At 46.0% G+C, this 16,416-nt stretch overlaps 1 protein-coding gene across 1 annotated transcript in view; it reads left to right on the top strand.

Annotated features, from left to right (window-relative positions):
- LOC123089959 (ABC transporter D family member 1-like) overlaps window positions 1–15,610 on the top strand; it is a 38,654-nt gene extending 23,044 nt beyond the window's left edge. Inside the window, exons 6-7 of the mRNA XM_044511479.1 lie at window positions 15,319–15,432; window positions 15,556–15,610. Coding sequence (XP_044367414.1) covers window positions 15,319–15,432; window positions 15,556–15,610 — 169 coding nt within the window. The remainder of the gene's footprint in view (window positions 1–15,318; window positions 15,433–15,555) is intronic.
- The last annotated feature ends 806 nt before the right edge of the window (window positions 15,611–16,416 follow it).

Below are 16,416 nucleotides of genomic sequence, written 5' to 3' on the forward strand. Positions count from 1 at the left end.
AGAGTCTCTTATGTTGTCACTTTCATATACTAGTGGGAATTTTTCATTATAGAACTTGGCTTGTATATTCCAATGATGGGCTTCCTCAAATGCCCTAGGTCTTCATGAGCAAGCAAGTTGGATGCACACCCACTTAGTTTTCAATTTGAGCTTTCATACACTTATAGCTCTAGTGCATCTGTTCCATGGCAATCCCTACTCCTCGCATTGACATCAATTGATGGGCATCTCCATAGCCCGTTGATTAGCCGCGTCGATGTGAGACTTTCTCCTTTTTTGTCTTCTTCATATAAACCTCCACCATTATATTCTATTCCACCTATAGTGCTATATCCATGGCTTGCGCTCATGTATTGCATGAGGGTTGAAAAAGCTGAAGCGCGTTAAAAAGTATGAGCCAATTGCTCGGCTCGTCATCGGGGTTGTGCATGATGGGAGTATTTTGTGTGACGAAAATGAAGCATGGCCAAACTATATGATTTTGTAGGGATAAGCTTGCTTTGGCCTTGTTGTTTTGAAAAGACATGATTGCTTTACTGTTACGCTCGAAGTATTATTGTTTTTTATGTCAAATGATAGACCATTGCTTTGAATCACGTGTGTCTTAATATTCATGCCATGATTAGATATTTGATCAAGATTATGCTAGGTAGCATTCCACATCAAAAATTATCTTTTTATCATTTACCTACTCGAGGACGAGCAGGAATTAAGCTTGGGGATGCTGATACGTCTCCGTCATATCTATAATTTTTGCTTGTTCCATGCCAATATTCTTCAACCTTCATATACTTTTGGCAACTTTTTATACTATTTTTGGGACTAACATATTGATCCAGTGCCCAGTGCCAGTTCCTTTTTTTTGCATGTTTTATGTTTCACAGAAAACCAATATCAAACAGAGTCCAAATGGGATAAAACGGATAGAGAATTATTTTGGAATATTTGGGATTTTCCGGAGGAAGAATCAACGCAAAACGGTGTCCTAGGTGGCCACGAGACAGGGGGGCGCCCCACACCCCTGGGCGCGCCTGGCACTCTCGTGGGCCACCCGTAAGGTGGTTGATACCCTTCTTTTGCCGCAAGAAAGCTAATTTTATGAGAAAAATATGGGCGAAAGATTCACCCCAATCGGAGTTACGGATCTCCGAATATTAAAGAAACGGTGAAGGGGTAGAATCTGAGAACGCAAAAACAGAGAGATAGATCCAATCTCGGAGGGGCTCTCACCCCTCCCACGCCATGGGAGCCAAGGACCAGAGGGGAAACCCTTCTCCCATCTAGGGAGGAGGTCAACGAAGATGAATAAGAAGGGGGGCCCTCTCCCCCTTGCTTCCGGTGGTGCCGGAACGCCGCCAGGGGCCATCATCATCATCGCGATCTACACCAACATCTCCGCCGTCTTCACCAACATCTCCATCACCTTCCCCCATCTATATTCAGTGGTCCACTCTCCCGCATCCCTCTGTACCCTCTACTTGAACATGGTGCTTTATGCTTCATATTATTACCCAATGATGTGTTGCCATCCTATGATGTCTGAGTAGATTTTCGTTGTCCTATCGGTGATTGATGAATTGCTATGATTGGTTTGAGTTTCATGTTTTATTATTGGTGCTGTCCTATGGTGCTCTCTGTGTCGCGCAAGCGTGAGGGATTCCTGCTGTAGGGTTTGCAATATGTTTATGATTTGCTTATGGTGGGTGGCGTGAGTGACAGAAGCACAGACCCGAGTAAGTAGGTTGTTTGCGTATGGGATAAAAGGGGACTTGATGCTTTAATGCTATGGTTGGGTTTTACCTTAGTGAATCTTTAGTAGTTGCGGATGCTTGCTAGAGTTCCAATCATAAGTGCATATGATCCAAGTAGAGAAAGTATGTTATCTTATGCCTCTCCCTCAAATAGAATTGCAATAGTGATTACCGGTCTAGTAACATAATCAATTGCTTAGGGACAATTCCACAACTCCTACCACCACTTTTCCACACTCGTTATATTTACTTTATTTGCATCTTTATCTAAACAGCCCCTACTTTTTATTTACATGCTCTTTATTATCTTGCAAACCTATCCTTTCACACCTACAAAGTACTTCTAGTTTCATACTTGTTCTAGGTGTAGGACCTTGAGAAGAGGTGTCTAGAGGGGGGGTGATTAGACATTAAGTACCAAAGTTGAAGTTTTTAAGTTTCTTTGAAGTTTGAGTGGAGTTTAGGCACAAGTTTAACATTCACAACATATAGCAAGAAAGCATGCAAAGAGTATATGAGCAGCGGAAAATAAAGCATGCAACTTGCAAGAATGTAAAGGGAAGGGTTTGGAGGATTCAAACGCAATTGGAGACACGGATGTTTTTGGCGTGGTTCCGATAGGTGGTGCTATCGTACATCCACGTTGATGGAGACTTCAACCCACGAAGGGTAACGGTTGCGCGAGTCCACGGAGGGCTCCACCCACGAAGGGTCCACGAAGTAGCAACCTTGTCTATCCCACCATGGTCGTCGCCCACGAAGGACTTGCCTCACTAGCGGTAGATCTTCACGAAGTAGGCGATCTCCTTGCCCTTACAAACTCCTTGGTTCAACTCCACAATCTTGTCGGAGGCTCCCAAGTGACACCTAGCCAATCTAGGAGACACCACTCTCCAAGAAGTAACAAATGGTGCGTTGATGATGAACTCCTTGCTCTTGTGCTTCAAATGATAGTCTCCCCAACACTCAACTCTCTCTCATAGGATTTGGATCTGGTGGAAAGAGGGTTTGAGTGGAAAGCAACTTGGGGAAGGCTAGAGATCAAGATTCATATGGTAGGAATGGAATATCTTGGCCTCAACACATGAGTAGGTAGTTCTCTCTCAGAAATAGGATACTGGAAGTGTAGGTTCAGTCTGATGGCTCTCTCCATGAATGAAGAGGAGGTGGAGGGGTATATATAGCCTCCACACAAAATCTAACCGTTACACACAATCTACCAAATTCGGTGGGACCGAATCGTTAAACTCGGTCAGACCGATTTAGCAAATAATGTGACCGTTAGAGTTTTCGGTGGGACCGAAATGCAACTCGGTAGGACCGATTCGGTTAGGGTTAGGGCATAATGTAATCTCGGTGAGACCGATTACACAAACTCGGTAGGACCAATTTTGGTAATAAGCTTTCCACAGAGTTGGTCAGGCAAACTCGGTTTGACCGATTATCAAACTCGATGGGACCAATTTTGATAATAAGTTAACCAGAGAGTTTGCATTGTAATCTCGGTAGTACCGATTGCTCAAACTCGGTGAGACCGATTTTGATAATGGACATACACAGAGAGATTACAATCCCATCTCGGTGAGATCGAGATCCCTACCGGTGAGACCGATTTGCCTAGGGTTTGTGGCAGTGGCTAAGACATCCAAACTCGGTGGCGCCGGATAGAAAGAATTAGTGGGGCCGAGTTTGACTTTAGGTTTAGGACATATGTGTGGAAGTGGGAAAGTAGTTGAGGGTATTTGGAGCATATCACTAAGCACTTGAAGCAAGAGGCTCATTAAGCAACACCTCATCCCTCCTTGATAGTATTGGCTTTTCCTATAGACTCAATGTGATCTTGGATCACTAAAATGTAAAATGAAGAGTCTTGAGCTTGAAGCTTGAGCCAATCCTTTGTCCTTAGCATCTTGAAGGAGTTCCCACATCCTTTAGTCCATGCCACTCCATTGTTGAACTTTTCTGAAACATACTAGATAAAAGTGTTAGTCCAACAAGAGATATGTTGACATTAATTACCAAAACCACCTAGGGAGCACTTGTGCTTTCAATCTCCCCCTTTTTGGTAATTGATGACAACATACATCAAAACTTTAGATAAAGATATAAAGAACAGCAAGTAAAGCTTTGGAAAGACATGTAACAAGCATAGGCTCCCCCTACATGTATGCAATCATGTGAATATGAAATATAGAAGCATGTGATAGCATAACCATGATAGATCAGGCAATGTGTTACATGTATCTTGGCCATATGCATCAGAGCAAAAAGTATTAAAGGAAATACCTTCATGCCCATGAGTCCTTCTTGCAAACAGTATGTACATCAGCAAGAATTCATCATACACATGATTGTGATGCATATACTTACCTTGTAGTCTTGAGTAGGCTTAGGATGGAATGAACCTGCACAAACAAGGTTAGATAACACAGGTACATCTACTAGCCAGAGCAAACAGAAGAAACTACAAGAATACCAAGACTGGGATGACATGTAGAGAGTGAGTACTAAGTACCACATTGGATTAGACATGTCCCCAAGAGTAAACATATGCAATGAATTTAAATGATCTCTTTCCCTTAGATGTCTTGCTCCCCCTGAATCTAACATGGGATACTGGGAGAAGATAGGGAACAAAAAATCAGAGCTGAAAGATATAAATGAACAGAGCTAATGCAAGCTAATGCAAATAAGCACATATGAACATGAACATGTCTTTTCCCTCAATAAGACATGTGGCTCTCCTCTTGAACACTAAGCATCTGGGATCCTTGAGAAATGCTCTCTACTAGTATTCTCTCCCCCTAGAGATCTCTCTCTCTTTCCCTGAAGGATCTCTCTCCCCTATAAGATGTGATCTCTCTCTCTAAATGATAAGCTTTGATGTGATCTCTCCTCCCCCTTTGACATCAATTTCCAAGAAGGGCTTGATAAAGATGTAACCTCTCTCTCTCCCTCTGGAATTTGACGTGAATGGGTTTGATCCTTGAGTCACAACATAAAGCAATGATAAAAATGTGATGCTTGTTAGAGGACAAGATTCATTGAGTGGAGCTGGATCAGAAGAGACACAGAATATGTGGCAAACTGTTTTTCCTGTTGTGAAATCGGTGGCACCGAGTGGTATGCTTCGGTGGTACCGAAAGTATTCGGTTGGAGCGAAAATAACAAATCGGTGGAACCGAGTTCATCGCAGAGAAAACACCTGTCACCTCAGCTCACTAGACTAGTAATATCTCACAAAGATTTGCAAGGAATTAACTGAATGATATGCAAGGAATTGGATGCATAGAATGCAGAGCAAAAAGAAAGAAATCTAGATGAAGTTTTTTTTGAAAGGGGAAACAAATATGCATGAGACAAATGCAAAAACACAGAAGAAAACACAAGGGAACTTCATCTAGAAATGGTCGGCGACAAAGTCACCTATGTTAGAGTATATTGACTTAGGAGTCAAGTGAGATCACTTGATCATAGGTCATACTCATCGTTTAAGCTCAAAATGGGGTTGCCATTTTTTGTTTAAGCATCTTGATGTATTCACATCTTGTCGAGTTGCTTTAGCTCATGTCTCGGAGTAAAGCTTCTCTAAGATGGAATAACATACCTTGGTTGGTGGTGTTGTCCATGTAGTTGAACTTGTGTGAGTTGCTCGAGGTTGATGTAGCTCATCAAGAATTTGGAGCACCACTTGGAATTTGAGTCCATCTACCTACATGGGTTAGTTCTTGCAAGGAAGAGCACTTGTGTATCCAAAAATGACACTCATGAAGCTTAACATAGAATTTGTCAAAGGATATGTTCGAATGGTTTCGTGCTTCCTTGTCTTCAACCACCTTTGTATAGAGACTTGGTGATGTAGAGATTGCTCAAGATATGAGTAGGTTTCAACCTCATGGAATTTGATTCAACCAAGTACCTACATGGGTTAGATAACATGCAAGATACAAATATATCCAAGACATAAGATTTTCATCATAAGAGAAATATCAAGGATTAGTCATAAGCTCATGTCTTGCATGTATCCAATGGAGTTTCTACTCCAAGTTTGAAGCATCAATGATGTTCAATTCTCCTCTCAACCTGCAAAATACTTTCTCATCAAGAGGTTTAGTGAATATATCCGCTAATTGCTTTTCGGTGCGAACATGCTTAAGATCAATGTCACCCTTAGCAACATGATCTCGAATGAAATGATGACGAACTTCAATATGCTTAGTTCGAGAATGTTGCACAGGATTATGACCAATTTTGATAGCACTTTCATTATCACAAAGAACATGTCTCACATATATCCCATAATCTTTAAGAGTTTGGGTCATCCAAAGTAATTGAGCACAACATGATCCAGCGGCAATATATTCAGCTTCGGCGGTGGATAAGGATACCGAGTTTTGTTTCTTGGAGGACCAAGACACAAGAGATCTACCAAGAAATTGACAAGTACCCGAAGTGGACTTTCTATCAACCTTGTCTCCGGCATAGTCCGAGTCGGAATAGCCAACAAGATCGAAAGAGGCCCTCTTAGGATACCAAATGCCAAAATTTGGTGTATGGATTAAGTATCTCACTATCCTTTTCACGGCCTTAAGATGACATTCTTTAGGAGCAGCTTGATATCGTGCACACATGCACACACTTAGCATAATATCGGGACGTGAAGCACATAGATATAACAATGAACCAATCATAGAGCGATAAACCTTTTGATCAACCGGTTCACCATCTTTGGTCAAGTCAAGATGTCCACTAGTAGGCATGGGTGTAGACATACCTTTGCATTCTTGCATATTGAACTTCTTGAATAAGTCCTTAGTGTACTTCGTTTGAGAGACAAAAGTACCTTCCTTAGTTTGCTTGATTTGCAACCCAAGAAAGAATTTGAGTTCACTCATCATAGACATCTCAAACTTCTCCGACATTAGCTTCCCAAACTTTTCACTAAAATGAGGGTTAGTTGAACCAAATATAATATCATCAACATAGATTTGGCACACAAATAGTTCACCATTAACCCTTTTAGTAAAGAGTGTGGAATCAATTTTCCCAATTTCAAAGCCTTTTTCAATAAGGAACTTGGTCAAGCATTTATACCATGCTCTAGGAGCTTGTTTAAGACCATAAAGAGCTTTGTGAAGTTTGTAAACATGATTGGGTTTCTTAGGATTGACAAAGCCGGGAGGTTGTTTAACATAAACTTCCTCCTCTATTTCACCATTTAGAAAAGCACTTTTAATGTCCATTTGGTACAAGGTGATATCATGGTGATTAGCATAGGCAAGTAAGATGCGAATAGACTCAAGTCTAGCAACGGGGGCGTAAGTCTCACCATAGTCCATACCTTCGACTTGTGTGTAGCCTTGGGCGACGAGACGTGCTTTGTTGCGAACTACTTGTCCATCTTCATCTTGCTTGTTGCGAAACACCCATTTGGTACCGATGATGTTGTGGTTGTTGTCGGGCTTCTCAACCAATGTCCAAACTTGGTTCCTCTCAAAGTTGTGTAGCTCTTCATGCATAGCATTTATCCAATCCGGATCTTCCAATGCTTCTTCGACCTTCATAGGTTCAATGCTAGAGATGAAAGAATAGTTTTCACAAAAGTTAGCTAAACGAGTTTTAGAGCGAGTGATTCTCCCGGTTTGAATATCATTGTAGATTTGCTCGACGGGATGGTCTTTAGCAATTCTTGCTCGAACTCGTGAAAGCTTTTGCTTGGTCTTCGTTGAACATCTTCTTCATCTTGTTCTTCTTCTTGGCCTTCTTCATTGTTGGCGTTGTCGTTCTCTTGTCGTGGTGGAGAAGGAGGTTGTTGACGTTCATCTTGATGCACTTCCTCGTTTCCTTCATCTTGGTGTGTCCCACTTGTGGATGCTTCCGTATCAACTCTTGGTTCACCTTGTCGTGAAGTAGAAGCTTCCACTTGGACAGACGAGGTACTCTCCTTCACCTCCGTTGGACGGACCTTGCCAATAGACAAGTCTTGGATTGCTTCCGAAGGATCTTTGTCTCCTACATCAATTGGCAATTGCTCTACTTGCGAGCCGTTAGATTCATCAAACTTCACATCTACCGTCTCTTCAACCTTTCGGGTGAAATTGTTGTAGACACGGTATGTGTGAGAGTTTGAGCCATAACCTAGTAGGAAACCTTCATGAGACTTAGGAGCAAATTTAGAACGACGATGCTTATCAAGAATGTAGCACTTTGAGCCGAATACTCGAAAGTATCCAACTTGGGGTTTGTTACCGGTGAGGAGCTCGTATGCCGTCTTGCCGAGTAGCTTGTGAAGATACAAGCGATTTGTTGCATGACAAGCTGTCTCAACCGCTTCTGCCCAAAAGTGCTTCGGCGTCTTGTACTCATCAAGCATCGTTCTCGCCATTTCGATGAGCGTCCGGTTCTTCCTCTCAACAACTCCATTTTGTTGAGGTGTGTACGTAGCCGAGAACTCATGTGAAATCCCTTCTTCGTCAAGAAAGGTGTCCACATTTGCGTTCTTGAACTCCGTTCTGTTGTCGTTGCGAACCTTCTTGATCTTCACTTCAAATTGGTTTTGGGCCTTCCTAGCGAAGTTTTTGAAGATCTTTTGGACCTGCGATTTATCATCGAGAAAGAAAACCCACGTAAATCTGGAAAAATCATCAACTATAACTAGACCAAAAGAATTTCCACCGAGACTCTTGTAAGAGTTGGGACCAAAGAGATCCATGTGAAGTTGCTCGAGTGGCCTCTTTGTGGTCATCATGTTCTTCATGGGATGCCTTCCTCCAACCTGTTTACCTCCTTGACAAGCACTGCAAAGTCTATCCTTATCAAATATGACATCATTAACTCCAAGGATATGATTTCCTTTAATAAGCTTGTCAAGGTTTCTCATGCCAACGTGACCTAGTCGTCTATGCCATAACCAACCTTTTGAGGATTTAGCAATGAAGCAAGTTTTAGGTTGAGCCTTTTTAGTGAAATCAACAATGTAAAGATCACCTCTACGTATACCGGTAAAGACCATTTTATGATTATCTCGACGAAACACTTGGCAATCTACTTCAGTAAATAGAACATTGAAACCAAAATCAGCAAGTCTAGATACTGAAAGTAAGTTGTATCCAAGAGATTCAACGAGCATGACATTTTGTATGGAGCTATCATGTGAGATGGCCACCTTACCAAGGCCAACGACCTTACCCTTTGAGTTGTCACCGAAAGTGACATACTTTCGAGGACTATCATTATCAGCAAGCTCACGAAACATGTCTTTATCTCCGGTCATGTGATCGGTACATCCACTGTCAAGGACCCATTCCTTTCCTCCTGACATATATCCCCGAAGATTTGCCATAAGACCAAAATGTCTCATTGCATCATCAAGATCGAAGTCACTATCATCATCCACATCATAGTATCCATGTTCAACATCGTCATGTGGTGGATCAAATCCTAGAGAGGGTGATTCATTAGAGTGAGTTTGACAATGATCTTGTCTATGAATTTTTATAGCTTCGGAAATAATATCACTAATAATACCAACATTTCCTTTGGCACGCATAAGGTTTGTAAGCTCAAATAGACGATCACCAAACATAGGATCACTAGTATTCATTTTACTCAAAGCAATAGACTTATGGAGAATTTCATCAAGATTTTTCAAAGAATAATCAGGAAATCGTTCCTCAAGAAATTTCCATATAGTGTAGGCACACTCAAGAGTAGGCAGTTTTATAATCAAGTTTCTAGGCATGCCTCTAGTGATAAGATTAACAGTTCTAACATTCCTAATCATGTCAATAGACTCATCAAGGGTAGGATGCATAGGATCAACACAAGGTGCACAAGGACTAGCAATGTACTTGTTCAAATGATATTGATTGAAAATTACAAGCATCTCATTTTTCCACTCATGAAAATACTCTCCATCAAGAATAGGCACTCTATGTCTAAGACTCCCCAAAGTAGACTCATCCATCTTCCTCCAATGGTGATTAAACCAAGGCAATGGAGACCAATGCTCTGATACCACTTGTAGGACCTTGAGAAGAGGTGTCTAGAGGGGGGGGTGATTAGACACTAAGTACCAAAGTTGCAGTTTTTAAGTTTCTTTAAAGTTTGAGTGGAGTTTAGGCACAAGTTTAACATTCACAACATATAGCAAGCAAGCATGCAAAGAGTATATGAGCAGCGGAAAGTAAAGCATGCAACTTGCAAGAATGTAAAGGGAAGGGTTTGGAGGATTCAAACGCAATTGGAGACACGGATGTTTTTGGCGTGGTTCCGATAGGTGGTGCTATCGTACATCCACGTTGATGGAGACTTCAACCCACGAAGGGTAACGGTTGCGCGAGTCCACGGAGGGCTCCACCCACGAAGGGTCCACGAAGTAGCAACCTTGTCTATCCCACCATGGCCGTCGCCCACGAAGGACTTGCCTCACTAGCGGTAGATCTTCACGAAGTAGGCGATCTCCTTGCCCTTACAAACTCCTTGGTTCAACTCCACAATCTTGTCGGAGGCTCCCAAGTGACACCTAGCCAATCTAGGAGACACCACTCTCCAAGAAGTAACAAATGGTGCGTTGATGATGAACTCCTTGCTCTTGTGCTTCAAATGATAGTCTCCCCAACACTCAACTCTCTCTCATAGGATTTGGATCTGGTGGAAAGAGGGTTTGAGTGGAAAGCAACTTGGGGAAGGCTAGAGATCAAGATTCATATGGTAGGAATGGAATATCTTGGCCTCAACACATGAGTAGGTAGTTCTCTCTCAGAAATAGGATACTGGAAGTGTAGGTTCAGTCTGATGGCTCTCTCCACGAATGAAGAGGAGGTGGAGGGGTATATATAGCCTCCACACAAAATCTAACCGTTACACACAATCTACCAAACTCGATGGGACCGAATCGTTAAACTCGGTCAGACCGATTTAGCAAATAATGTGACCGTTAGAGTTTTCGGTGGGACCGAAATGCAACTCGGTAGGACCGATTCGGTTAGGGTTAGGGCATAACGTAATCTCGGTGAGACTGATTACACAAACTCGGTAGGACCGATTTTGGTAATAAGCTTTCCAGAGAGTTGGTCAGGCAAACTCGGTTTGACCGATTATCAAACTCGGTGGGACCGATTTTGATAATAAGTTAACCAGAGAGTTTGCATTGTAATCTCGGTAGTACCGATTGCTCAAACTCGGTGAGACCGATTTTGATAATGGACATACACAGAGAGATTACAATCCCATCTCGGTGAGACCGAGATCCCTATCGGTGAGACCGATTTGCCTAGGGTCTGTGGCAATGGCTAAGACATCCAAACTTGGTGGCGCCGGATAGAAAGAATCAGTGGGGCCGAGTTTGACTTTAGGTTTAGGACATATGTGTGGAAGTGGGAAAGTAGTTGAGAGTATTTGGAGCATATCACTAAGCACTTGAAGCAAGAGGCTCATTAAGCAACACCTCATCCCTCCTTGATAGTATTGGCTTTTCCTATAGACTCAATGTGATCTTGGATCACTGAAATGTAAAATGAAGAGTCTTGAGCTTGAAGCTTGAGCCAATCCTTTGTCCTTAGCATCTTGAAGTAGTTCCCACATCCTTTAGTCCATGCCACTCCATTGTTGAACTCGTCTGAAACATACTAGATAAAAGTGTTAGTCCAACAAGAGATATGTTGACATTAATTACCAAAACCACCTAGGGAGCACTTGTGCTTTCACTAGGTAAAGCGAATGTCAAGCGTGCGTAGAGTTGTATCGGTGGCCGATAGAACTTGAGGGAATATTTATTCTACCTTTAGCTCCTCGTTGGATTCGACACTCTTACTTATCGAAAACTGTTGTGATCCTCTACACTTGTGGGTTATCAAGATTGATCTTGTGCGCGAGTATGGCCAGAAGCTAGGGTTGATTGAAGCTGAGGCCGCGGGCAGGACCGCCGCCCTTAGGTCCAAGCTGGCAGAAACAACGCAGTGCACAAAGGCCACCGCAGCCACCCTGGTCTCGGCGCAGACTGAGTTGGGTTTCTCCCGCGCCAAGCTGCTTCTCCTTCAACGGCGAGTTGATGACGCTGAGTCTGTTGCGCGGCAGAACAGAGAAGAAATTCTCCAGCACCAGATGCTGGAGCACATGCATGGCCCCATGCTCCAAGAGCTCAGGGATAGGGCCAACATGGCCCTAGGCAATGTCTGCGACGCGAACGCTCCATATCCTCGTGTGACCAACTATGCTGCCCATCTCCAATTCTTCACTGACGTGGTGACGCATCTGCAGAATCGCTCCGAGAGAGCTCGCCAGCTTGTCAAGGAGAGGAGCCACGTATTTCTCGGGTGTGCATTCTCCCGCGTCTTCAGCCATCTTCAGGACAGAGATCCCCACTTTGACTTTGACGTCGTCATTGCTCCAGTGCCCATGGTCATTCGAGGTGACCTGGCGCAATGGGTAGAGGACAACGTGGATGCTCTTGTTAGGGCCTTCGCTTCTGATGATGACGGGGTGGTAGTGGTCGCGGATGAAGGCGATGTGGTGAACGACGGTGAAGATGGCGCCGATGACGGTGATGGTGATGACAGTGATGGTGACAGCGACGCCGGTGATGCCTCCGGAGGCGACCTAGAGGATGCGGTGAGCGATATGTCCGACTGATCTTGTGTCTCCCTGTTGTTTTTCCCTGCACACAAAAAGCTCGGGTGTGGCCCTGAAGGTTGTGAGAGCATTTTGGGAGGGGAAGCCCCTCATGTAAAAAGGACCTTCATCCGCATGCTTGTAGGGGTGACACTGAATGTGTGCCTCCATCAGGCTACATGCCTCGTGATGAGTTAGTTGCTGTGGTTTACCTTTAGCTCGAGCATGCCTTGGGGTCGTGGTCCTCCGAAGGTCCTCTAGGGGATCCGCTGATCATGTGGTGAGAGCCTCGCGAGAGCGAGTGATAGCCAAAGGCCGGCGCGCGCATGTGCTTAGCCCAGCCCCACCCGCGAGGGGCTCGCGGGGGGGGGGGGGGGAGGCAAGTGACGCGAACCTTGAACTAGGGCAGAAATCAGAACACGAGAAATCACACGAACGAGACAAGACACCCCCCGAAAACACGCAAACACAAATTCAATTTCAACTTAAACCCAAAGCAAGGAAGCTCGACCACAAAAAGGGAGGCAAAAAGCAAAAGGCCGCGTCCGGCACCTAGTCTAGTCTTCGATGTCTTCTCACCAGCGCAGAGCTAAGTGCTGCCACTGGGCGTGGGCGGGAGCCCTCGAGGCCCGAGGGCGGCCCTCCAGAGACTCCGGGGCATGTACAACCCCAACTCATTATTACGTGAGAGTGTCACGGGCGGCGAGCTTCACAGGCACTAGGCCTTCTTCACAGGTACCGGCCTTGCTTCATATCGCCAGACGAGGGCTCCGCCTTGCGCCACGCTCGACCATCATTGACGGCGACCGGAAACCAAGGACGACACCAATGGGATAAAGCGGACGCAAGCGGTTCCCCCGACGACCACGGGTCCTCTGCCGGGGGTAGGCTTCGGAGCACCTCCCCGGCAAAGGGCCTACCTTCGGAAAACACCTTCCTTCGCACGCCATGGGGAGGGGTCTGGCTCCCGGCCCCTCTCCAGCAGCCCCCAGTGCGCCCCTCCTGGCGGAAGGGAGGCTGCTGAGCTGGGGCAACCATCCGCTGCAGTGACCTGAACTTCCTACGATCCATGGTTAGCCTAAGCTTGCTCCTGAGGAATTAACGGTACCCGATAGCTGTTGCCGCCAGCGCGGTTGCTGATGATTCCTTGTGGCTCCTGAAAAGGCTCGGCTTCCGGTCTCTCTTCCTCCCAGCCTGGTCCGGAGAACAAGTCATGGTCGTCTTCCAGTGCGTACTCCTGGTCCACAATGTGGGGTACGTAAGCCTCCGAGGTTTCCACCCCGAAGGCTTCGCCGTAGTGCGCCATGCTCCATGCGGCTTGACCCAGCACGCCGTCTTGGGGATGATAGGGCGGCAGGCCGCTTGGGTTGTAGGCGGTGATGCGCATGCCCTCGCTCACTAGGGGTGGTGCTGATGCAGTCTGACGCCCGGCGTTGATGGTTGAGCTTGTGCTGATGAGGCCTTGAGGCACGCCTGAGGGCGCACGGGCGCGGATGGGCCCGCCGCATGATCCGCCCAGGGCCTGAGATGGAAGCTGGACGCAGAAAGGAGGCGCCCCTGAAGCTGCAGCATCAGGAGCTCGGCAACGCGCTCCAACAGCACATCTCTGCCGCTCTCCTTCAACCTGCACCGCAGCAGCTCGCGAGCCACCGTGAGCTCAGCCCTCGTGTTTGCTTGCTCCCGCCGGGTGTGCGGTGCCGTGACCGCGACGTGATTCGAGGCCCTTGCTGCTGAGCGCACCTGCCGCGGAGTGAGGGCAGGTGGCGCTTGACCGCGTCGCCCGCGGCCCGCAGCGCTCTGCGGAGCGCGGGTTGCGTGAGGCGTGGGGTTGAGGTCACCTGGGGCAGGCGGCGCGGCATAGGCAGGCCATGCCGCCGAGCGGTTGGCGTTGACCGTCGGGTCGCCAGACATTGATGCGACAAAGCGGTGGAACACAGATCGACGGAGAAAAGATTCCGGTGCACCCCTACCTGGCGGGCCAAATGTCGGATATTGGGTTCCGGCAAAACCCTTAAGGTTCGAACTCTGGGGTGCGCACAAAGATCTTCTCCCTACCGATCCACGCCCACAACTTCACCGCGATTCTAAGCTAACAATATGAACAACACAAGGGACATGAGGTATGTACTGGTTCAGGCCACCATTGTGGTGTAATACCCTACTCCAGTGTGTGGTGTGTGGATTGCCTCTGGGACTGATGATGAACAGTACAAGGGGAAGAACAGCCTCGCGAGGAGAGGTGTTCTTATGCTGGTGTGGGTGGTTCTGGTTCGAATGGATCCGTCCTTTGCTACGGTGGTGGGTAGCCCTATTTATAGAGGCCTTGGTCCTTTTCCCAAATATTGAGCGGGAAGGGATTCCACAATGGTGGGATTTAAAGGGGGACAATCAGTACATGCTATCCCGACTAAAGGTGGTCTTCGACTGCCAAAGGCACTGGCGATGACACCGTCTTGGGCTCCACGGTGACCTCCGTCTTGCCGTCCTCCTGGTCCTGGTCTTGTTGCATCGATATGGAAACCTTTGCTTGATGCCTCGGTACTCCGTGTCTGCGCTTGCCCCCTTTGCACCAAAGAGGAAACAAGGACACTGCACTGGTCAGCGCCCGCCTGGCGCCTGCTTGGTCTTGATCATCATGGTTTGCGTCATGTGCACCTCGCGAGGTACTCCTTGCCTTGATCTCTTCGCCTCCTCGCGAGCTTGCCTGGTGAGGCTGCCCTTGAGGAGGCCTTGCGTCGTCCGCTTCGCGAGGCATGGCCCCTCGTGAGGGTCTTGAATTTAGGTTGATGAAGACGAGCCGTACTGGGCCAGTGATGAGCCACGCCGCAGGCCGCAGGCAGGCAAGTTTGAATACCCCCATATCCAAGACGCCAACATCCACAACTCTCTTTGACCATTTTTATTTTCATTCACTGATCAATTACTGTGGGTCCTAAAAATTCGCACTTCATTGCAGCGCTACGAGTGTTGATGGTGAAGAGCATCTGTACAGGCTAGCAGCAAACATGGGCATAACTGTGATCACTTCGTCACAAGTAAGTGTTCGCGTCATTCCCGCTAATTGTGTAAAGTATCTGCTGCGACCGCAGCTCAGTTATTTGTTGTAGCCTCTGCATTTCAATAGTAAACGTATTCCCAAATAATCTGAAGTTGAGTATTTTGCTGGAACTTCTTTTCCCTGCTCCATTTACAGAGGCCTGCTCATCGACGGCGAGGGAAACTGGGAGCTGTGCGAGATCCAGCATTGATTGACGCCCCCAAGCTAGAGTTTTATCGGCTCAGTCACTTATGCCGTGCAGAAGATGCTGCTGCTGTTACTGGTGCTACAGCAATTTGTTCATAACAGGTCGCCCTCACAGACCATCTGAAAGCTGGAGCAGTCTGTACATCTGCGAAGCAGCTCGACACAAAGAAATGAATCCTTGCCAGGAACTGAAAGACGCAGAAACATGTCGATCGTAGTCTAGTTATACCAAATTTAGTAGCAAACTGAATGAGCAGGTGACGACGGAAAACCGGATGCTTAGGATTGGGAGGTGTTTCGGTTTGGAGGTGTGGAGTGAAGTAGGAAGAGTGTATAGCAGCAGTACATAATCTCAGAGCAGCTGTTAATGTTAATTCATCCATCCTATTATTCATTGATTCCAAGCTAGTGTAGTACATATGGAATAAATTTGGCTGTTGTTGCCATCATCTTCATTGTCGTCGTCATAAAAAATCGTGTAAACAAAAAAGGCAGGAAATGATGGAATAAGTTATTGGTTGTTGCCATCACCAAACTGCAATTGAATGTTTCTTTAACATTCTCCACGTGCACGGATGATCATGTGTTTGGTTGTATAGAACTAGCAAAAGGACCGTGCGTTGCAATGAAAGGAAAAAACATAATCGCCAAAGGATATAATCACATTTTGCTGAGTGCAGCGATTCGGTGCCCGAACTCATCTCACCTGGTCAGAAAAAAATTCACAAAATTCCAAGTGTTTTTCATGGTAGACAATTTATTGCGTGAGGTTCGCTCCAAATATTAGCTCACTTGGACATCTGAGTAGCT

Source organism: Triticum aestivum, chromosome 4B (genome assembly GCF_018294505.1).
Source record: "Triticum aestivum cultivar Chinese Spring chromosome 4B, IWGSC CS RefSeq v2.1, whole genome shotgun sequence".
In the NCBI taxonomy this organism is placed as follows: Eukaryota; Viridiplantae; Streptophyta; class Magnoliopsida; order Poales; family Poaceae; genus Triticum; species Triticum aestivum.